We start from the raw sequence: 23,221 nt of genomic DNA on the forward strand, positions 1-23,221 counted from the left end.
AGTGTGTCAGAACGCAGCAAGCAGAGCTCTATCCGCCCTTTACAGTAAATACATATAATATGGCGGTATGTTATATAGTGTTTGTGTGAAATTGTACAAATGCCTTGTGGAACCTGTCATTGTACACATGTATTACGGAGCAAGGATCGGGAGAAGTGAAGGCCACAGGAATAACCAGTCTGTGCAAAATAAGGTAACAAGTGGCAGGCACGTAACAGCTGTTGTAATGAACAGTGACACTGTAACAACTTCATAATTTGATTAATTTCACATTTAATTGCGGAATGTTGCATGCTTAACTGTAGTTTGAGGATACATGTATCTAAATGTTGTCAGGTTGCTTGTTGTATAATAGCCCTTTTGAAAAACTCATTCTAAATTTGATAAGTATTTGTTCAGAAATTGATCTTAGTAAACATACCTACTGTTAAATTTTATTCAAAAGAAACGTTGAACAATTTGGAACAATAATAAATTCTTATTTCCTCTAGTAGGAAAACATTTGTCAATAGCATTTCGATCGTGTTGATAGTTATTTTGACTTACAACAAACAATACAGTTACTTTTAAAGGAAATATGTTTTCAATTATTGCTTAAATTAGATTGAACTACTCTAACGTAGGCCCCATATTATACGTTTTGAAGAAATACATAGAGGAATTAAAAAAATATATAAATGTTCGTGTAATATTTTTCCATTGTAAGTTTAGTTAATTCGTCAAGTACAAAAGGAGTTACAATAAACGGGTAACCGCATAAATTACGGGTTTTGTAAGCTGTTGTAAATTTCCAATTTTTTACAGGGTCGATCAATATAGTGTATTTTATTTTTTATTTTTTTTTATTTATTAATTTTTTTTGAGAGAGAGAATAAATTTATGAAAAGAAATAAATATATGGTAATGTTTGAACATATGCTGTAAAAATTCAATGAAAGTAAAGACGAGATGTAACGGTCAATTTTTTTAGGGTCGGAGAGAAAGTGTTTTCTACATGTACCATTCAAATCAGACAAATAAACATACACTGAGAGAATTATCAACATAAAAAAAAGCTAGAAGCGATAACCGTAAAACATCAATTGTTTTAAATCGGGTTGATTAATTCAAGCATTGAATGATTATGCATTTAACAGGTTATATGTATAAAAATCAGTTATAGATAAATGAAATCGTTTTCAAAATTGTCCTTTGGTTAGAATTTTTTTGTGTTAAAAATTAATGTTTCACTTTCAGCAACAATAATGTTTTTTAGAGCCATGTACCGGTATACTTTTTTCTTATTATAGGTTGTAAGGGACACCTCTATTTTGTGACGTACTATTTATCGAATTAAATAAAAAAAAATTAAGTGTAATTTTATCAATAGTTTCTTTCCCACAACCATCATCTAAAAGCGAAGCGAAGTGGGTTAGAGGTTACTCTACGAATCTTAAAGTCATGAGATTGAATCACACTAGGGGTTTTAAGATTTTAACCTTTTCAATTTTTGTTTTAAAACGAAACTTACATTTTGCTTAATTATTGTGAAATTTGAAAATTCTTAACCGGTGAAAGTATTTCAATCCTAACGTATACGTACTTTAATCCACATTAATATCCACACCTGTCCCATATCCAGAAATGTTTTCCGGGGGGGGGGGGGGGTCTGACGGTTATTTGGGTTTGGCATGAGGTTTGAGGCATATTTTTGGTACTTTTCGATGTAAATTTATCAAGTTTATACCTAAAAGAAAAACAATGTTATGTAGAAAGACTTTGATTTTTTTAATGATTAAAATCAGGAATTTTTTTGTGTCCCTTCAAACCGTTTTTGACCTTTGTTTATCAAAAGCTTTATACGCTTACGCATACTCATCTACTTTCTTTTTCCGCTGTATCAGAAATCAAAAGGACGCAGACGAATTTTCTGACAAATAATATCAGTTGAAATCATTGGGAACTCTGTCAAAAAACGTAAGTTGTTTCCAAATAGTTTCATATTTAATGTACTTTTCATTGTAAATAGTCATTAATTTACGGTTAATTCGATTATATATATATATATATATATATATATATATATATATATATATATATATATATATATATATATATATATATATATATATATATAAAAATCAGCCATGTGACAATTTTCACGCACCATTATTTAATCGTCATTACGATTTATAACACATTAAGAACCTACAATAAGAAATCTAACTTTGTAAATTCTTCTTTCGAGATGCTGAGAGCTCGTCGAAAGTCAAAATCCCCCTACGCACACCCGGCTGGGAGGGCCGCCGCTGCAGTTAGAAAGTCAATCCCCCCAACACTGGCCCAGCAACAAGGCGGATGCTAAGCGATATCGGTGAGGACGTCAGTCAGTCGGACCCAGGGCCATCTAATCAAACAATTGCCAATGCACGCCCGGCTGTGAGGGCCGCCGCTGCAGTTAGGACAGTCAGTTCCCCCAACACTTGCCCAGCGACAAGACGGACGCTAAGCAATATCGTTCAATCTGGTAAGGACGTCAGACAGTCGGATCCAGGGTCATCTAATCAATCAGTTGCCAATGCTCCAGTTCTGAACACCATTGCAGCGGAAGTGCAACACCCTGCAGTCGCAGAACAACAAGGTGCATCTGTTTTGGAGGAAATTACAACTAGTTCTTTGGTTAGCGTAGCAAATGATATGGGGGGAAACATACTATAATCTACTAAAGAAAAGATTTGGTCAAATGATTACATTGATTTGGCAAAACTGCTTCATACAGATCCATCGGTTGAGAATCAACACCAATTGGTGTTTGAGGATGGTCAAATTAACGTAAAACCTAAATCTAAAGAAAAGAATATAACAAATATCTCAGAATGGACTGATGCATTTTTAATATGTTCAGCAATTTATTTGAAAAAATACCCAGAAAAAACCCAAGCAATGCTTAAGTATTTAAGTTCAATTCGTTTGGGGGCTTCTAGAATTCAGCATATGGGCCCGGTGGAAAGACTATGATATTCAGTTTCGCCTTCGGCGAGCTACTAACCCACTCCTAGGTTGGAGTAACATTGATGCGGAACTTTGGTTATTATATATGAGTAACAGTCCTATCCATCCCCCCACTTTCTCTACAGATCTTTAAAAAACTTGGCCTATATTTACGAAGCCGGGGCCCTATGCAAAATGCTATGACTTCAACTTAAAAGCCAACTGCACTAGAAAAAATTATCATTATTTACATATGTGCTTTAAATGTGGTCAGGGTCACCCATCTGTAAACTGCTGGCAAGGACAATCGAAACAATTTTCCAAGGTCCCTTCTGAAAATGGATATTTCCAATGCCTTTAGGTAATTACCTGTTAGACCTCAGAATTTTAGTCTGTTTGGATTTAAGTTCATGGGCGATTACTACATTGATAAATGTCTGCCTATGGGCTGTTCTATATCATGTGCTCTATTTCAGAAATTTTCTTCCTTTTTGCACTGGGCATTGGAATACAAGTCAAATTTGACAGATGTTATTGATTACTAAGATGATTTTTTGTTTGCTGGCACACATGGTTCAACAAATTGTCAGTACTTAATGGACCAATTTCAAGATTTATATCAATTGCTGGGTGTTCCATTATCAAAAGAAAAAACAGAGGGGCCATCTACATGTCTTAGTTTTTTGGGACTAGGCATAGATTTTGTCCCTTCCGACAAGGTGGTAGAACTTCAAGAACATATTATGGAACTTCAAGATAAGAAAACAATTACACTTAAGCAACTTCAGTCTCTGGATGGTTCTCTCTCTCTTATTACTAAGGCATTGCCAGCTGGAAGGGCGTTTTCATGTCGTTTGTATGGTCTCATGTCTGGTGCATCTAAGCCCCATCATCTTATTAGGTTGTCTAGGGGAATTAAATATGATTTGCAGATGTGGCTAACTTTCTCGAAAGAATTGAACGGTACAACAACATTTCCTTCATTGAACTGGTAATCAGATCAATGTTTACATTTTTATTCGGATAGTTCAGCATCTCATGGTTGTGGCATAATTTTTAAGACAGCATGGGCATTTTACGAATGGCCTGAAAGTTGGAAAAAATCATTAGTCACTGATATTACATTGTTAGAACTTGTCCCAGTTGTTTTAGGCATAGAAATTTGGGCTGAAGCATTACAGAGTCAGAAGCTGTTATTGCACATTGACAGTTTGGCATTAGTTCATGTTCTCAACAATAAGACATCAAAGAATGAAAAAGTGATGTCACTAGTAAGATATCTCGTTTTGATTTGCCAGAGTTTAATATTTAGGTTAGAGCTGAACACGTACCTGGTTCAAAAAATCAAATTGCTGACTCCATTTCTCTTTTTCAGTGGAAGAAGTTTCGAGACCTTGCGCCTTGGGCAGACCCTTGTCCTTGTCAAGTTCCTACAAAATTTTACCAACTTTTGTTGACCATGTCGAAAAGTTAGTTCAATCAAGCTTATCAACTAATACCACAAATGCATATGAAAAAGCAGTTCAAGCTTTTCAGTTGTTTCGGGCACAATTTAGTTTGCAGCATAATTGGCCACCTACAGTTGATCAGTTAATAAATATTTTGGCATATCTTTTTGCAAGAAATTTAAGGTATTCTACTGCCAAGTCCAATTAGGCCCACTTTTTTGTCATATTAATGCCAAACCCTTAATATCATTTCAATTTTCTAGCATTTTACAAAAGTGCCTGAACTTTTTACAAGCTGATACAAGAACATTCAAATCCCATTCTTTTAGAATAGGTGCTGCAACTCGTTTGTATATGGCAGGTATACCTGAAAGTCAAATACAGAATAGGGGAAGATGGCAATCTAATGCATACAAACGTTATCTTAGACCAGAATTAGTTTAATTAGGACAACAAATTGTGACAGAGGGTTACAATACTTACAATGTACATCGTTCCTTATCTAAGTTTCAGAATACATTTGGATTGTTGGGTCTTCCATAGTAAAGAGGGCCAGAGAACATATCTCCCAAGATCCTGAATTTAATACAAATTTGAGAACAGACATGAGTATCATTTGGAAAGGTGTTTCAGGCCTGCGGTGGTGTCACCTCTTGTCGTCTATCCAAGAATTGCAAGTTAAGTACTCAGTGCCGAAATTTTTAGTCATTCAGTGTGGGGGAAATGACATAGCAGATATTTCATTGTCAGGTCTACAAAAGTTCATGAAACGTACCTTAAGAGAAATTTTTGAAATCTTCCCCACTACACGCATTGTATGGTCCCAGAAAACGCATTAACAGCTCAATTGCTATATTTGTGCTTAATCATGGTGGGGCATCGATTAAATATCTAGAAATTTCAGCCTTTCACCCCACCTTAATTTTGCCGGATGGGGTGCATCTTACAAATTTAGGCAATTTTCATTATTTAACAACATTACAGGATATTAAAACAGTTCATTCAAAATGGTTCAAACAAATTCCCTAGTTTATAACTCTATAAATATATCATTTTCACAAGTTGGTTAAGCTTCTGTAATTGGTAATTTTTGTTTACTTGAGGCATAGTATCATGCATAAATTTGCTTTGTGGATTGGCATGGTCATAGAATTTGTTGCAAATTGGGTATTTTTATTGTACAAGTGTGTACACACCAAGTCGTCAGACCTCTGATTTGGAGGAGGTTGTTGGAGTTTATCTGAATCTGTCACTTGCTATTATTTGATAATATATACCCAGTAATTGTCTAGTTGGAATTTTTTAAAACAAGAGTGGGCATGTTGTCGATTTGGAGTAGAGCGAATAAATTTAGTAGAGTTGGTAAAAAATTGGTTAGTCAGTTAGGTATTTCTCATTATGCTGGGATATTCTGGGTTGGCAAGTATCCAATTTAAAGACAATTTTCAATTTTGATTTTGCCGATTTGGCAAGTCTCCGATTTGGAGGCAACGTTAGTCTTTTGCCGTTTTGGCAGGTCTCCGATTTGGGGGCATTATTATTATTTTTTTGTTGTTGTTGCCGATTTGGCAGGTCTCCGATTTGGAGGCAATTTTCACTTTGCCGATTTGGCAGGTCTCCGATTTGGAGGCAATTTCAGTATTATGCCGATTTGGCAGGTCTCCAATTTGGAGGCAATTTTTGAATTTGGCGATTTGCCAGGTCTCCGATTTAGAGACAATTTTTAATTTTGCCGATTTGGCATGTCTTCGATTTGGAGGCAAATTTGAATATTTCTTCAGGAATGGCATATTACATGTTAAGAAAGTGTAATTTTCCCCATTCCTGTCAAAATGCGGCCGCTCAGTTGGCGATAGGATTTCTAGGAAATCCATTTGGCACAATTTTGACAGTAAAACATTTGCGGTCGGATACTGTTATTTCCAGGTCCGACTGCACTTATATAAACCTTTTGTGCTGTTTTACCTTAAACACTTGTTTACTTAATCAAAATATTGTTATCTAATAAAAGTCATGACATTTCTGCCACCCATGTGTTAAGTGCTCTATTTTGGTTAATTTTTTAATAAAGTGGAGCACATAGATGCTAAACCTGTTTCCTTTTAAAATGCTCATGTTCAATTTTTAAAACTGATATTAATTCTAATTAATCCCTTAATGTGGCATCTCTGTGTTATGCTTTAAGCAATAGTCTTTTCGTAATAACAGAAATGTGAATTTTGCAGGGGGGGGGGGGTCCTGGCCTTTCTGATTCCTCCTTCTCTAGATCCTCACATGAGATTTATGCACGTAGTCATGAAAAAACACAACATTTTTAACAACATATTTTAATGGTCATATGTGATAAATCTAGCTGATAATCACAAACAGCAATCATTATGTGATTTGTAAACGGAAATCTGAGTAAAATGATTTTTTGAAAAGAGATTTTGGAACTCATTTTTAGAATAACATGTTTGATGTTAAATGTCATGAGAGGATTTCACACGGCAATTATTTAAATTTTCAGGAGGCGAATATAAAGGATGATTGTTTGTCACATCAAATTATGGCCTAAAGGATCTCAATCAAGTATATACTTTTTTTATTTCCCTGGGCATAATATATGTCACTCAAAATAATTAAACATTGCAGCAGAGTTATAAAAAGAGGTCTATCTAATTTGATTTCATTACATTATACAACTTCACTGTAAGTGCTAAACGTCTGACTGTGTTATGATGTACATTTTATTTAAAGGTTTGATAGTACATGTAAGTAAACTACATCGGTTTACCATTTTATTCTTGCAGGTCACCATGATGCAGTTTTTTACTTGTGAGTCAGTAGCTGCATTGTCTGTTGTCCTAGGAGGTAAAAACATGCTTCTTTAAGAATATTTTTTTTTAGAAAATAAACCTCATTTCTATGCATTTTTTGAATGTATATACTGAATTAATTTCTTTTTACAGACAGGTGCTAGAATGTAAAATTTACCTTGAATTTTATATAAGTTTTGCTTCAATTTTAAACAGCTGTTCTTAGTTCACCTCCTGGCACCTACTTTGATTGTGAGAAGTACCCGGAAAGTCAATATCAGTGGGACCAGATAGATAGGACAAGAAGGATATGCACACGGGGGACCGAAGACGGTGAAGACTTTATTTACTGTAGGCACTGGGAGTGTGAAAAACTAGAGTGTCCTGAAGATGAACAGATTACAAGGAACGATGGATGCAAATCATGTCCAGGTTGGTTAAAGTTTTCTAAGAGGAAGAGGGAGCATGGGATTTTTGACAATAGTCGAATAAAACTGTATTTGTTCTCGTGATCTCTAGTATTTCTGCCTGCTAGTATGTCAATCAGTACATTTGTATTTTATAATTCATTTTTAACTTGTAAGTGAACCTGGATAATGTGTCGAAGAAATGTTTTATTTTGCAAGGAATAATTATGATAAATACAATGCTTCTAAGGACTGATTGATGAAACATTTTTTTTAAGTGGCCAACTTTCTTTATATTGCGAGTTATCATGGAAATGAGTCGGAAACATTAACCATTCCCTATGCGGAGATTGGTTGCAAATATTATATATTGATTTGTTCCCTAAATGTCAGTCGTTTTCAAACTTAAAAAAATAAATATCACTTAATACAATTGGCGTATGTATTAAACCTCTTAATGTAATCGATAAGAATTTGTTTTCTTCAAGAGTCTAATTATCGAAAACGGAATTACTTCACGTACAAAGTTTCTTCACGGAATTCATTTTTTTTTATTCTTTCCATGTAATAACATTTTCAAACTATACATATCCCATTGATATTTTCAAAAGAAAATGAGCAGCAGACAAAAACAATATATTCTTTCTCCTTAGTACATATAGGTCCATCATTACAATTTATTCTGCCTTCTTAATCATAACTGATTCATAGATTTTTTTTAATGTGCTGTACATTATCATATTTCAGGATTTTGCTCGTCAGGTGGAAAGAATTACCCGTTAGGTAAAAGTTTTAGGTGTGCAGATAACGTCAACACTTGCAGATGTTTGAATTTTGGACTGGTGAGCACACGCATGGGATACTTTCCCGAGAGTCTGTGTAATGCTACAACGATCAACCAATAAAACAAACATGAAGCAATGTTTTTCGTATCATTTATGGGGACTTGGACACGATTTAAAATCAAAACTTGTATTTTCATTTTTTATGTGTAAAAGGGTTTACTTTTGCATTTTAAATGATCAACCAAAATATTGAATGTTAAAGTCAAGTGACAATCGAGATACAGGGGTAATAATTGATTGTTATGCAAACAAAGCTCGAGTCTTATAGTTGTTTACAAAAAAATGCAATGTAGAGAATTGCCATTTCTTAGTCAAAATGACATGTAACATTTTTTTAAACCAATTCAATATCTCCATAAATACTATTATCAACAAAAGAAGGAAACATTTCATTTACACTTACTCCAATACAACACACATGTGAAAATCACAATATTCGAGCTTTGTTTATATAACAAAGAATTATGATCTCTGTATCTTGCTTATAATTTGATATTTGACTTTCAAATTTTTATATACATGTAGCATTATAAACTTCTATATTTATCATCATAAACATTGAAAATGGAAAGATAAAATATAAAAGTCCCTTTTATGTGTTTCATAATGATTTTCATATTTTTAGCAATTTGTAAAATTTTAAAAAGTAATATAAATCTATTAACTTCATATGAAAGATTTGAAAGGCAAGCAAGTATGATTTTTATTTTGTATCATATAAGATACTAGTAACTTCAAAATTTTTAGCAAAAAGTTCCTTGTTGCTAACTAAAACAGGCCCGAATTGTGTTTAACATTAAATAAGGCAATAAAAATGAATACAATAATTAAAGTTCTAAGTGTTTCCGGTCATCATATAATGATTTTTAATAATTTTATAAGAAATAAACACGTGTTTTGTGTTGTCGTTGTGATAGTTCGTTCTCATTCAACTCTTAAGTGGTTAAGATCGATGTTGCGACCCAAGACATTGACTCTTGCTGAATACCACGCATACTTCCGATTTGGGTGAATATTGCATAAAGCTTTTGACTGTATACAGAGAAAAATTTGCTCCCGTCTTAGTATCGCCCCTTTCGCCCTCGTTGCAAGCGACCGAATTTAAAACTGGGCAAATTCCAATGTTCCAAATTGTATATCTTTAAACACAACTTTGTATAGACAAATTCAAGAGGAGGCAAAACTGTATGCAAGAAAGGAACAGCGAAAATAACACACGGCAAAAATAACATTATATACAGTAATTGATCTCAATCGGCATTTTCTATTTTTTGTGTGCTGTCGATGAAAAGATATATTGGTCACGAAGTGTTGAAAAATTTGCATTATTTTATATTTCAAATTATTCTATTTTCCAGGGTGAACACCAAAACCTTTTGAAGAGTCTATAATCAATTAAAATGTCATAATATTTATATTATTCCGGTGCAATTCAAAGTGAAAGATTTTCAGGCATTCATAAGTCATACAAACAAATGAATATTTACATATTAGGCCCAACTTTTTCTTAAATTAAGTTACAAGATATTTAAACATTTATTTCAAGTGCTATTTTTGTTTAATTCTATCTTTTTGGGAATAATGTCAAATTTTTCACATTAAAAGATATCTTGACTCTAAAGTGTATAAACGAAAGGACAAGCATTTAATTGTTGATCTTTACCGATGTTGTAACACCTCTTAAATTGTACATAATAATGATATGAATAAGTAAAATATTTCGTTCCAATTAAACCCCTCCCCCCTCTGTATGTTATAGTTGCTGCTCTGCAGGCTTGGGGCGAATTACATCGTAAAGTAATGCATTACATTACCATTACTTCATGAATTTGGGCATTAAATTACCATTACCATTACTTGATTTTCTTGAAGTAATGCATTACATTACCATTTCATGAGTAAAGTAATGCATTACCATTACCATTACTTTGTTTTAAAAAAGTAAAGCTAATAAAGAGTTTTTGCAAATGTTTCAAATATAAAGCACTCTTTAACATATCTACAGGTTCATGCTCAGTATTAGTTTCAAATTCAATGAATAAACAAGAGTCATTCTTTATTTGCTCAATATATAATCATCTTGTGGCATTATGAACAACATATTACGTAAGTAAAATTATAAGCGATTATTAAAAGCTAAATAGAGATATTTCCCCAGATTACACAAATTTTTATAATTTTGGACACTTAATTGTATTAATTCATAAACAGATGGTTTTCCCCAGTTATATTTATTTTAATCGTATTTCTTTATACTGAGGACACTTTAAGACAAAAGATTGCTGTTGCACTTTATGATCAAAGTTTCAAAGGGTTCATCTTTTAACTGCATCCTGTTAGTTTGAAAATCTTCCCAGCTATACTAAATAAATGTTTTACAGGAGCAGTCGAAACTTGGACTGAAAAGTACTGTTTGACGATCTTTATATTATGATATATTAAGTGCAATAATAGAAAAAATACATGAATCTTGTATTTTCTATCAGTCTAAACTAATGTACAGTGTACTTAATATACGAGAGAGAGATAGAGAGAGAGAGAGAATAAGTAAGTAAAATTATTTTCAAATGTGTTATAATATTGGAAGTGACATTGATTTTCATCATGGATAGACAGTGCATTCATTTTGCTTTTAAAGGTGCATGTCTGTCTCCTATTCTATTGGGATATAGTGAAGGGGAGGGGAATGGGGGTGTTTAGCACTTCTTATAGCAATAGATTGCAATTGTTTTGATACTTAGATAATCCTGGGGGCATAGTGTGTTGTTGACACATTTCTTATTGAAGTGCAAACTAATTGGAGTAAATTGTTTAAATGATCAAAACCTCTTAATGACAACACTCTTAAAAATGTTATGAAATTGTGCTGTTATATTTAGTAATATTAACAATTCAAAAATCTTTTTTAAAAATAAAATTAAAACATTTTTATCTCAAAAATTATATCTTTCTTCTTCAAAAATAAATTTAATCAAATTCAATTTCAACTATTCATTTATTCATTACATATTTTATTTAAAGTGAACATGCATAAATAAGCAAAGTAATGCAAAGTAATGCCATGTAATGCCAGCATTACACTAGATGTTGGACAGTAATGAATTACATTACCATTACTTGTAATGCTAATTTTGTGGCATTACACATTACTAGCATTACTTTAAAAACATGTAATGCATTGCAATGCATTACACAAACATTTAGCATTACCCCAAGCCTGCTGCTCTGTTAGTGTTGCATGTACATGTATGTGACTGCATGCTCATTTCAATTTGTCATCTGGATGCTTAATTAAGAAACCATGTATAATTAAAAATCATCTAATGCATGTTTGGTAGCAATCTACACGTGATAACTACCCACGAGTTTATAACATCATCAACACCCTTCACGTCAGGTACGAAGCTATCAAAAGTGGACCACATTTGAAAAATATCAAATTTATTCTGTCTAATTCTACTTTTTTAAAATTTTATTTGCTTTAATGTGTTGTCAATATTAAAACGATTCTTGTGTTTGCAGCTAAATAAAATCACATATGACAGACGCGACTCTTGTGAATTAGATACCCGTTGACCGCTAGGTAGTCCAGCCGCGACCATAGCGACCGATTTTCTCGGCCTCGGGCGAGGGATGAGTTACGTAATGTAGCAAACAACTAAGAATTGAGGTCGATTTGAAATGCTTGCATCAAAATGACCCAAATCTATTTCATGGAAGTTATTTTTCTTTTAAATCCATTTTATGTATCTCACTAAATAAGAAAAGGAACGTTTCGTTTATATTTACTCGTTTTTGTTTTTCTGAACGGTTGTCCACTATAAGAACTAAACAGAGGTGACTCCAAAAAAAGACTGTAAGAAAACATGTACACGTATACTTTTAAGACACTTTTTCTAATGAATTAAAGTATTCCGTATATGCTGGTACACTTCCAGCTGTTAATTTATGTCCGTTATACGCACGAAGACTATTCACTTACTTGCCAAATGAAAACAGGTACATGTTAACAAGACAAGCTTTTTACACTCATATTATGCATAACCGGTACAAACTAATTTTGTAACGACATTGATAACACCATAATTAACAACTTTTCTATCGACAGCTATAACAAAATATTAACCATTTTTGAGTTAAAAAGCGAAGACTTTTAGGGGCTGTAGACCCCTAATTTAAAGGGCCAGCCCTTTTTCAATGGTGTCAAGTAAAAGCCCTCAATATTTTGCACATATTTTGCTCTGTTTGTGTTCAGAGAATATTTTAAACTAAAGAGCTACGAGACAAAAACACAACCAAAAATCAGCATTTTTGAAGCACAAAATTCAAATTAATTTTTTTAAACTTTAAAGGGGGAAAATTGTAAAAATAAAACTCGGAGGACAACATTCAAAGTATCTATTTTTAGGATATGTTACTTTGTAACGCATGCTTTAGGCGGTTTCAGAGCCTTTGCGTGCACAGGAATGCCTATATTTTCTTGAAAAAGGGGAATAACTCGGTACCGGAAGTGTTGATTTTAACGATTTTCCCTAGATATTTAGAAATAGTAAATACCAATAAGCCCTTAAAATTTAAACTTTATAAGACGACAAACAAGCAAGACATTTGAGTTTTAAAAAACGTCTAGAAGAAAAAAAAGAATAAAAGGAATTACCAACAGAATCAGTACAAAGTCTTCCGTTGAAAACGGAAGACCTTAATTATTCTTTTATTTTGACAAGTAAAAGTTTACAGGTTTTCTGCATTTCTTTCAATTGCTGAGGTACGTTTGATAAAGTTACTTTAGATGATGCGAAATAACAACATGACAAAAAGTTGTATTTATTGTTGCAAAATGAGTTACCATAAATAAAGTGGTAAAAATTACATATTTATTGAAATAAATCAAAATTAGATAAAACAGTAAAATGGACAATATAAATATCAAGGATTACTATTTCACCCATTAATAATCCGCAAATGCTACAAAACTAACAATATTGTACTTTTCAATATATTTTTCTTGTTTTTTGACAAATATATTCTTGTGTAAACATATTAACATGGATTCTTAAATAAGTAATACGAACTATTTTAAAGACTAAGTGATCATGTCAAAAAAGATCACAGTCTGGACTGAATGTTGTTAAATGTATTGGCATATGTTAAACACTTGTCTCGGCATTTCTATTATTGCACTTAATTTTTTTTACTAACACAATGCCAACGACTATACTCAGTAGAAACAAAACTCCAGTAGCAATTGCAATATACATGTATATACCAATAGATGATTTACAAGTCTCTTTCATAGACGTGAATGAAGCTTTAGCAGACATAACAGACATAAAGTTAAACTCATGTGAACTTGAAAATGAACAGTTGTAATGAAAAAAATCTTGAAAATGAAGTCGATTGATAGTTATCCACTCAAGAAAGTCTATGTTATCACAGGAGCACAAAATAGGATTTTCAGAGAAATAGATGACAAGCTTTGATGTTTGAAATAACCTTTTAAATAATGTTCTCGATTCCGATTCAATAGTTGCCAGTCTGTTTTGTTCAAGGTTGATGTAGTTTATATTCCTCATGTGCTTCATTTTCACATTTACTGTCAAAAGCTGATTTTTTCGTAAATTCAAGGCCCGTAATTGGTTCATGTTGTTGAACATGTGCGCAGACAAAACAGTGATATTATTGTCAGACAGATCAACAAATTCTAATGACACTGTGTTTCGGAAAATCTCCCCTCCAACATCGTTTAACAAGCTTCGACCAAGATTATTTTTGGACATTAACAAGATTCTTAGGCCTCTTGCATGCTCTAAAAACGATTTTGAGATATGAGAGCAAAAATTATTTGAAAGATTGGCTATTTCTATATTTTCAATTCCATGAACTGGTCCATCCCAGGAATATAACAGATTATCTTGCATATAGATTTCTCGTAAACCAGGTGCATTTATTTTAAATTCGGGAATATCTCCGTAGAGACGACTCATATTTCCATGAAAAACATTCAAGGTTTTCGGAAATTCAAATGTCACAAGAAATTGATCTTTCCACTTTTTTCTAGAAATAAAAGTGCTAGAAGAAGCTTCACGCTGTTCATTATCATATTCGAGCCAATTGAAGTATTCAATGCTCATACGAGGTCTATATCTATCATGTTTGCAATGAGAATCAAATGTTTGATAAGGAATTGAGCGCATTTGTAAGCTGATATTATAGAATTGTCTATTTTGGAACAAGAAATAATCAGTAACAAAGATTCCCTGCGCAAGTTCCATTTCTCCCATAGAAATAGTTGTTAAAGTGTCTGGCAATACCCTCAGTAGTCCCAGTTCAAAATGCTCCAGTTTGTTTTTCTCAAAATTGATTTCTGAAATTTTTGTGTTTTGCAAATACTGAAGAGAACGTTTTAGAATAGTTCCACTCATTCCTGCCAAACAGTTTATTCCTTTTGCGAGAAACGTTTTGATCGAGGTTTTGTTGAGATCATGTGTTATGTTCGGAAGTGACCAGAATCCGAGATGCTGGTTAAACGAAACATCAAGGTGCTCAAGATATTTTAGATTTCCAAATGCGCCTTCTTCAATTTCTAAAATATTACAAGCAGACACATCCAAATAAACAAGTCGAGGCGTGTACAAAAACATGTCTTTTGAAATTCTTTCGAAACTGCAGTTTCCTGTCTTTCCAGATACGTCAAGTTTTTGAAACTTTTCTAAGCGTCCAAATCCCTTCCCAAACGTTAAACTTCCAATTCCGTCCATTTTAAGAGTTTGTAATGACTTTAATTTTGAATATTCTTTATCGTTTAAGTATCCATGAGGAATATAGGTTGGTATGTTACTTTTTAAATTCAGCTCGGTTAGAGAATGCAGATCATCAAAAAATCCCTCGTAAAAATATGTTTGGTTTAATTGGTTTCTTTCCAAATTTAAAGTTTTAAGATTGTACAATCCACGAAACGGGTGCCCATAAAGTCTGTATAAGCTATTTCGAGATAAATCAAGATAAGTAACATTACTTGGAAACCAATTGTTAATCCAATATATACGATTGTTACTGAGATCTATCCATGTCACATTAGATGAAAACACTGGAACACTACGAAGACCTCGATTGGAACAATCAGCTTTCAGCAGATTTGTTTGACCTTTCCCTTTCTGACATAAGCACTTAACGGATCCAAAATGACAGGTGTCCCAGTTTTCCTTTCCAAGAGAGGCAGTTATTAACAAACCAAAATACAAGACAGTTATTTGGACAATACTGCTTATAAAGAAAGCCATTACAAATTAATCACGGCACATATTTTCCTTCTCTAGCAAAATCTTCTGCGTTTTACATGTGTCTATTCTCACATAGCTTGTATCCGGTATCAATAACTCAACACGGGTAAACCCCTAAATTTCACGTAACATTGTATTGTCATTCATGCAGAATAAATGCATTCTTGCGTCAATCGGTCTAAAGCTTACCAATCGGCGCAGATTGTTATGTAAAAATCTTTACCTATTTTAAAACCAAACAACACGCTACCTTGAGATTTTGTGCACTGCTTTTAAATAGATGCATAGTGCGCAGTTGGCGCATAAGATTATGAATTTTTGGCTGAACCGGAGTATATAAACGCTGTTCTTCTCCCATTCTAAGGCACGTTTAAAGGTAAATTCAAGGTAAATAGAACATGTAATGAAACTTTACAGACCTGTACAACACTATTTTTTCCTGATGTTTTTTTTTTTACAAATGTAGATAATATGTTTACGGTGTGACCGTTGGGGCGAGCGCAGAAGGAACCACACACCTGTCATCATTGTTAAATGCAACCCGTGGACTTGCCCTAACCCAAAAACTTTGGCTTTGTCTCGAAAACTTTTACCACCGCAAGGAACCCGAAATTATCAAACTTTTATTCCAATGGCCCCTTCCTAGTCTTATACACTTAAACAAACTACCACTGAGCATTAATAAAATGTTAAACAGACTTACATTGTATTAAAATATTTTGATAAACACAACGCCGTTTTTTTTTTATGTAGATACAATTATGTTTTATCTTTTCTTTACCTTTTAATAATGATCATTAAAATCAGTAAAAATAAATTTTGTTTGTTATTTCTCATTTTGTTCCTTGTTGTAACCCGTGTTTTAATTATTTTCCTCAGTGACATTAATTTTGTTTTAAATCTTTTTAATTTTTGTACGCTATATAAGCGTTGTAGACATGTGCCCTCACCCCTTTCTTAGTGTGTGATATCCAATATTATTTGACCACATATACAACTATATAACAAATACATGTACCGGTAAATATTTTAACGCATATTTTTGCACGTAGATCTAATAATGATTAGACTTCTCTTTCTTAATAACTTTTTTGTCACCTACCTAACGTATGTATATATGATTGGATCAATATGACAATAAATTTAGCATGGAACTTGCATGTGTATTTACTAAGCAAAAAAAAAAAAAATCAGAACAAAACTAATCAGCGAAAGAGTCACCGTTAACACTGATACTGAGTACTTCCTACATGATCCAGTACATATGCTTGATCCACCTCTAAATGTATCGCGGGAAATTAAAACGCGAGATCTTTGTGACGTCATAGTTAACATTCTTATTAATTCTATTTATTAACATTCGACAGTTTTCGTAAATTGTCGGACAAATTCGGAGAAGGAAATGACGTCATATGTCAGCCAAAGTTCAGTTTTTTTACGTAAGCTTATGTGTTGTTCACTGAAATGTTTTTAGAAGGATTTTTTTTATTGTTAAATGAAAATGATGTATGCGATGTAGAGGTAAGAATTTTCTGTAAAAAACACTTTCTGTTCCACCATGTTGCTATGCACCGCAAAGGATCACTGGGATAGTAGAACGTTTTCACGCGGGTCCACAAAATTTTCTTTGAACAATGTGCAGATTTCAACTCGAATTTCCTCCGTTCTTACACGTTGTCTATGGAGCTCGCTACGCGAGCGGCGCTTCGCGCCGCCTCGCTGCGCTCGCTATTAAGATATATTGTATTGCAGTTGTTACTAACACTTAAAGAATGTGATGCAAAAAAACGGGTCTATTCTCTAACGTGGAAAGCACCTTTAAATATACGTATCGCTTGAGAGCCATGATATCTAAATAAAGACACATTACGTAAACGACTACATATATATTTACATAGCGGGTATATTCCGTATGTAGGCAAAATAAACAAATATTTCACGTGCATTTCTATCGAACACGGCAACTACCAAATACAGTTAAAAATATAACCATATATTCTGTATTCGAATTCTATCATATATCAATTTGATTTCTACTGTCCAGCGAGTTTAAAACATAACTCTTGAAATACATTGATAAATCTGATTCTGGCTCTTCAAACCCGTCAGAAATGTAATTATAATCATTCTATGTTTCTATAGTATCAAAATAAACGCTAAGTCTAAATTAAAAGGTAGAACACATTTATACGTATTATTACTAAATACTTTCATTAACCTATTCCTTCAACACCGATTCGAACTTCTTTTTTGGGAGTTGATTTTAATCAACTCTCCTATGCAGTTACTCAGACAAACCGAAAGTGAAACAGTGTTTGGACCTCAGCACAAATCATTGCTGCTGACAAGACTTAGTTCTTGAAAATATATAATTAATATTAATAAATTCGATGTAATGTATGATAAAGTATTGTTTTTCAAGGAAACTAATTTATAAATACCTTGAAAATAGTCAGATTTTAAATGGTACGAACAATTTAAATATTTTTTGTAGTCGTATGTATTCCTACGCCAGAGTTCAATATAGTCTCGTTCAACTCGACGCTCGGCTGTCTCCGTAAATCCTTGTCGGAGATTTACGATGTCAGCCAAGCGTTTGGTTGAACGAGACTAGAGTTCAATATTGCTTGGATCCATACAATTTTCGAGAAATATTTCTATTACTGATACATGGTTTGATTGAATTAATTTAATCTTTAAATATTATTTAACATGATTCATATGGGGTTTCCTCGACATTCTTGTCGAACAAGTTCAGAAATTCATGTTATAAAAATGTGCGTAACTCAAATTAGAAACTAAATGTACTTTTTATGCAAAAAAACATATCATCGATTTCAAAATAAATAAACATCGACAAAATCAACTCCCGTCAGTTCTTCAGTACTTTCATTCTTTTTTTGCTTTTAACAACCTGTGCATGTACATGTATCTTTGAAATCAGCATACCCGGTTACTCATTAAAAGGGTGAAAAATCAATTTTCTACATTGCTGCATACTGAGTACATTGTTTTAAAATTTCTTGTTCAGAAGAACATGTTTATCAAGTGTATATAACGGGGACTTAACACAGTAACGTTAAATGAAAAGCACGCATACATTGACAAGAGTTTAAATAACTTTTTCTGACATTCTTAAATTATCTATATACATAACCTTTCCATGCGATTTAAAGATATATGTATGAAAATATCCAAGTTTTTCGGGATTCGAACCCGGTCAAAAATGTAAGACACGGTTAAAATCTATTCTAACTGCGTAACAACTAGCCACTCTGGACCAGAATGAAAGAGGGGAAATTTAACACATTGTTTTTAGACTTCAAAGGTATTAATATTTTTTTTTAAAAGTAAGATTTATTAAAAATGCCTCTTTGAAACAACAAGAGGCCCATGGGCCACGTCGCTCTCCTGAGGAACAATATGTATGATAAAATTAGCTAAATGGAGTCATAACACAAACTATCTAGACAATATACAATAATTCATGTAGATCCTGTATAAATAAAATCATTCCCCCCCCCCCCTGCATTTTCTTAAGTTTATAATCATTACTCCCTTTTCTAACAGGATGATTTTATAGTCACTAAAACAATTGTTTATATATGGGATACAAACCTACATCAAACTCTGAACCTTCTTGTGAGGCCAAAGAATTGTCCTCGGCCCAAAGTCTTAACAATTATAAAGAATCATCTGGCTGATTAGTTTCTGAGAAAAAGATTTTTAAAGGTTTACTGTACATATTCCTATGTAAGACTACCCCCCCCCCCCCCCAATTGTGGCCCAACCCTATTCCCGGGGTGTCATTATTTTCACAGCTTTGAATCTACACTACCTGAGAATGCTTCCAAACATGTTTAAGCTTTCCTGGCTGCTTAGTTTCTGAGAGGAAGATTTTTAAAGATTAACTTAATATATTCCCATGTAAAACTTAAACACCCCCCCCCCCCCCAATGTGGCCACACTCTACCCCAAGGGATCATGATTTTCACAACTTTGAATCTACACTACCTGAGGAAACTTCCACACAAGTTTCAGCCTTCCTGGCTGATTAGTTTCTGAGATGAAGATTTTTAAAGATTTACTCTATATATTCCTATGTAAAACTTCGACCCTCCATTGTGTCCCACCCTACCCCCGGGGGTCAATATTTTCACAACTTTGAATCTACACAACCTGAGGATGCTTCCACACAAGTTTAAGCTTTCCTGGCTGATTATTATCTGAGAAGAAGATTTTTAAAGATTTACTCAATATATTCCTATGTAAAACTTTGACCCCTCCCCCCATTGTGGCCAACCCTACCTGGGGGTCATGATTTTCACAACTTTGAATCTACACTACATGAGAACACTTCCAAACAAGTTTGAGCTTTCCTGGCTGATTGGTTTTCGAGAAAAAAAATTTTAAAGATTAACTCTATATATTCATATGTAAAACTTTAACACCCCTTAATGTGGACCCACCCTACCCCTAGGGGTCATGGTTTTCACAACTTTAAATTTACATTACCTCAGGATGTTTCCACTCAAGTTTCAGCTTTCCTGGCTGATCAGTTTTTGAGAAGAAGATTTTTTAAGAAAGATTTACTCTATATATTCCTATGTTAAACTTTCACCCCCATTGTGGCCCCACCCTACCCCCAGGGGTCATGATTTTCACAGCTTTGAATATACACTACCTGAGGATACTTCCACACAAGTTTCAGCTTTCCTTGCTTAATGGTTCTTGAGAAGAAGATTTTTGAAAAATTTCTCTAAATTTTTTATTAATTTCTAATTATCTCTCCTTGAACATAGGTGTGGCCCTTAATTTTCTTAACTTTGGAATCCCTTTGCATGAGGATGATTTGTGCCAAGTTTGGTTGAAATTGGCCCAGTAGTTCTTGAGAAGATGTGGAAAATGTGAAAAGTTTAAGGACAGACGGACGGACGAACGACAGACAAAATGTGATCAGAAAAACTCACTTAAGCTTTCAGCTCAGGTAAGCCAAAAACGATCTTAACTTAAGCGACAGTGATAGTCATACAAATGAAAATGACTGATACCCGCCCAGAGATTATTCATTATTTATCCTAATTTTTAGATTCCAGGGGTTAAATAATTGAGCGACAGCAACAGATGCATTTCCCAGAATCATTTTTAATAAAATTTCATTTCCAGAAGGAAGATATTTGTCACCCCGTAAGTTAAAACAATTAAATGCATTCGGAGGTTTATAAAAGCAGACTTTTCAGGAGAGAAGTTCATATTTTCCTAACTCCACGTCGTGGTTACCGGTAAGTGTTACATACATTACTATTTACTGCAACGTATTAAATAGACATCAAATAATTACTGCTAAAATACCGCGGTATTAAAGTTGATATATTTTCAGGAAAAAACAAAATGGCGTTTCTTTCCCCAAGAACAGTAGTTGCATTCATGTCGATATTTGCAGGTGAGTGTAAATTACGTTTGATTTTCATCAAATCATATTTGATCAATTTAATTAGTTCTGGCATTACATGATCAAGTCAAACAATATCATCAGTTGTATGCGTTCTACCACGCATTTGAAATGATGAATCGATTTTATGATAATCTATTTCTTTATATTTCAAAAGTTGTATTTAGTATAACTCCGGACAGCTATTACTTTGAGTGTGAGCAGTACCCAGGAGATCAGTGGGACCAGATAGATAAAACAAACAGGGAATGCATGAGGGAGAATGTTGACGGGGTGGATACAATGTTTTGCCATCACTGGGAGTGTGATGTACCGGAGTGTCCAGAAGAACAGATTACATGAGAAGATGGATGCAAAGCATGCCCAGGTCGATGTTAATATAGTTTACATATCACTCTTAAAATTAAACTTTTTTCATGTAATTTTGTCATTTGCAAACATCAAAATGTCCCAAACAAAAAGATCAGAACTTGATGATTATGATAAAAGGATCAAAACCAAAAACTGGTTCTTTTTTTTTAAAGGGGCATGGTCACGATTTTGGTCAAAATTATTTTTTCCAATTTTAATGTTTACAATGCTTTAGTAAAGCATTCTTAATAGCCAACCAAAATTTGAGTGTGATTTGTTGAGTTATAGGAAAGTTACAGAGCTTACAATTCTTTGCTATGTAAACAAAGCGTTTATTTACATTTCAAACGTTGAAGTGAAAACTTCAGTTTTAGACAGAAAATGAGTGTTTAGAACGTTAGGATTTGCTTATTTATGCTTAAAATGAATAAAAAGATGGCAAATCAGCTTAAAAAAGAACTTTAACCGGTAAATTGAACTTATGTAAACAAAAACAGGGCACGAGTCTTGCTTACATGACAAATAATTGTGAGCCCTGTATATTGCTTATAACTTTACTAATGACTATCAGATTCAATTTAATAATTGGAAACGCATTCCTAAAGCATTGTAAATAATAAAAACGTAAGTCCAAAATCGTGACCATGCCCACTTAAGGTCACCGTGGAGTTATTAATTTAAAAGACCAGTAACTGTTTTATCTCTATTCGTTAAAATATCTTATAACAAATCAAAGTTTAAAGATAATATTTAACATTTTTATACTTTCACGTTAAATATTGAAATCTGATTGTTTTAGACTCAGTTGATAATCCGTTCTATTACCCTCCACGTTAGCAACACTCTATATATAGTGCCTGTTTGGGAGGGTAACAGTTGAAATTGACACCCTGAAAAAACCATTGTCAACCGACGCGAAGCGGAGGTTGACAATGGTTTTCGAGGGGTGTCAGTTGAATTTGACACCCCTCGAAAACTATTATCAACCTCCGCTTAGCGTCGGTCGACAATGGTTTATAACATATTTAGATGAACACTGAAACAACCCTTTTGATTAGAAAAAAACTCGTAGGCAAGGCATATTGTCAATCTGTTCACACAAAATAAAATATTGACTACTCAACTGTTTTATTTTTGCATCAAGGTTCGTGCTCAGAAGGTGGCAAGATTCGTCCAGAAGGTACCAGTTTCACGTGTGTGGATAACACGAACACCTGTAGCTGTACGGCTCATGGGCTTTCTACAACCTTTGTGGGTTACTACCGCCAAAGGTTTTGCAATGCAATGGAGCAATAAAATATTATTGAATGTGAAGGTTTTGTTGGGTTTTTTTTTCACCTTTTAAACTTCAAAACTGCCGTATCGAGACAAAACCTAGGTTTGAGACTTCTACGTAGATAATTAGGCGGCGTCTCTGTCATCTATTTATCTCCGTGCAAAATTCGCTGCTCATAAATAACTTTTTTTGGACTATGTTGTTTTGTAATATTTTTCTCGCAGATTATTTCGTACAAAGCTACATATTAAATTAGTGATTGACACTTTTTTGACTATACGTGTGATTTCAAAGAGATAGGGTGTTACGTTATTGTGCTGATATCTATACCAGTAGGTAAGAGTCCTATATCCTAATTAAGATGTTGAATGCATAATGTATAAGAAGGGGGTTA

The 23,221-nt window shown here is 33.5% G+C and overlaps 3 protein-coding genes and 1 pseudogene across 3 annotated transcripts; 3 read left to right on the top strand and 1 right to left on the bottom strand.

The window, feature by feature from the left end:
- The first annotated feature begins 2,270 nt into the window (after nt 1-2,270).
- LOC128184681 (uncharacterized) lies at nt 2,271-6,989 on the top strand. The gene is made up of 2 exons (XM_052854250.1): nt 2,271-2,620; nt 6,928-6,989. Exons 1-2 carry the CDS (start codon nt 2,338-2,340, stop codon nt 6,945-6,947), a joined length of 303 nt encoding a protein of 100 aa, XP_052710210.1. The 5' UTR covers nt 2,271-2,337; the 3' UTR covers nt 6,948-6,989.
- LOC128184680 (uncharacterized) lies at nt 6,926-9,018 on the top strand. Its single transcript, XM_052854249.1, has 4 exons — nt 6,926-6,989; nt 7,211-7,271; nt 7,433-7,648; nt 8,371-9,018. Exons 2-4 carry the CDS (start codon nt 7,217-7,219, stop codon nt 8,526-8,528), a joined length of 429 nt encoding a protein of 142 aa, XP_052710209.1. The 5' UTR covers nt 6,926-6,989; nt 7,211-7,216; the 3' UTR covers nt 8,529-9,018.
- Nucleotides 9,019-13,132: 4,114 nt separating this feature from the next.
- Nucleotides 13,133-15,961, bottom strand: LOC128182788 (toll-like receptor 4). Its single transcript, XM_052851538.1, has one exon. It carries the CDS (start codon nt 15,746-15,748, stop codon nt 13,616-13,618), a length of 2,133 nt encoding a protein of 710 aa, XP_052707498.1. The 5' UTR covers nt 15,749-15,961; the 3' UTR covers nt 13,133-13,615.
- A 4,669-nt stretch (nt 15,962-20,630) lies between these two features.
- LOC128183012 (uncharacterized) lies at nt 20,631-22,847 on the top strand (annotated as a pseudogene).
- Nucleotides 22,848-23,221: the final 374 nt, after the last annotated feature.

The sequence above is a fragment of the Crassostrea angulata genome, chromosome 5, assembly GCF_025612915.1.
Source record: "Crassostrea angulata isolate pt1a10 chromosome 5, ASM2561291v2, whole genome shotgun sequence".
Lineage (NCBI taxonomy): Eukaryota > Metazoa > Mollusca > Bivalvia > Ostreida > Ostreidae > Magallana > Magallana angulata.

Bases quoted from the DNA above. Each gene is read 5' to 3' on its own strand.
- LOC128184681 (XM_052854250.1), top strand. From the start codon at position 2,338: ATGCTAAGCGATATCGGTGAGGACGTCAGTCAGTCGGACCCAGGGCCA. The intron at 2,621-6,927 runs GTGCATCTGTTT...TTAAATTTTCAG, and splicing joins TGCAGTCGCAGAACAACAAG to GAGGCGAATATAAAGGATGA.
- LOC128184680 (XM_052854249.1), top strand. From the start codon at position 7,217: ATGATGCAGTTTTTTACTTGTGAGTCAGTAGCTGCATTGTCTGTTGTC. The intron at 7,272-7,432 runs GTAAAAACATGC...AATTTTAAACAG, and splicing joins ATTGTCTGTTGTCCTAGGAG to CTGTTCTTAGTTCACCTCCT. The intron at 7,649-8,370 runs GTTGGTTAAAGT...ATCATATTTCAG, and splicing joins TGGATGCAAATCATGTCCAG to GATTTTGCTCGTCAGGTGGA.
- LOC128182788 (XM_052851538.1), bottom strand. From the start codon at position 15,748: ATGGCTTTCTTTATAAGCAGTATTGTCCAAATAACTGTCTTGTATTTT.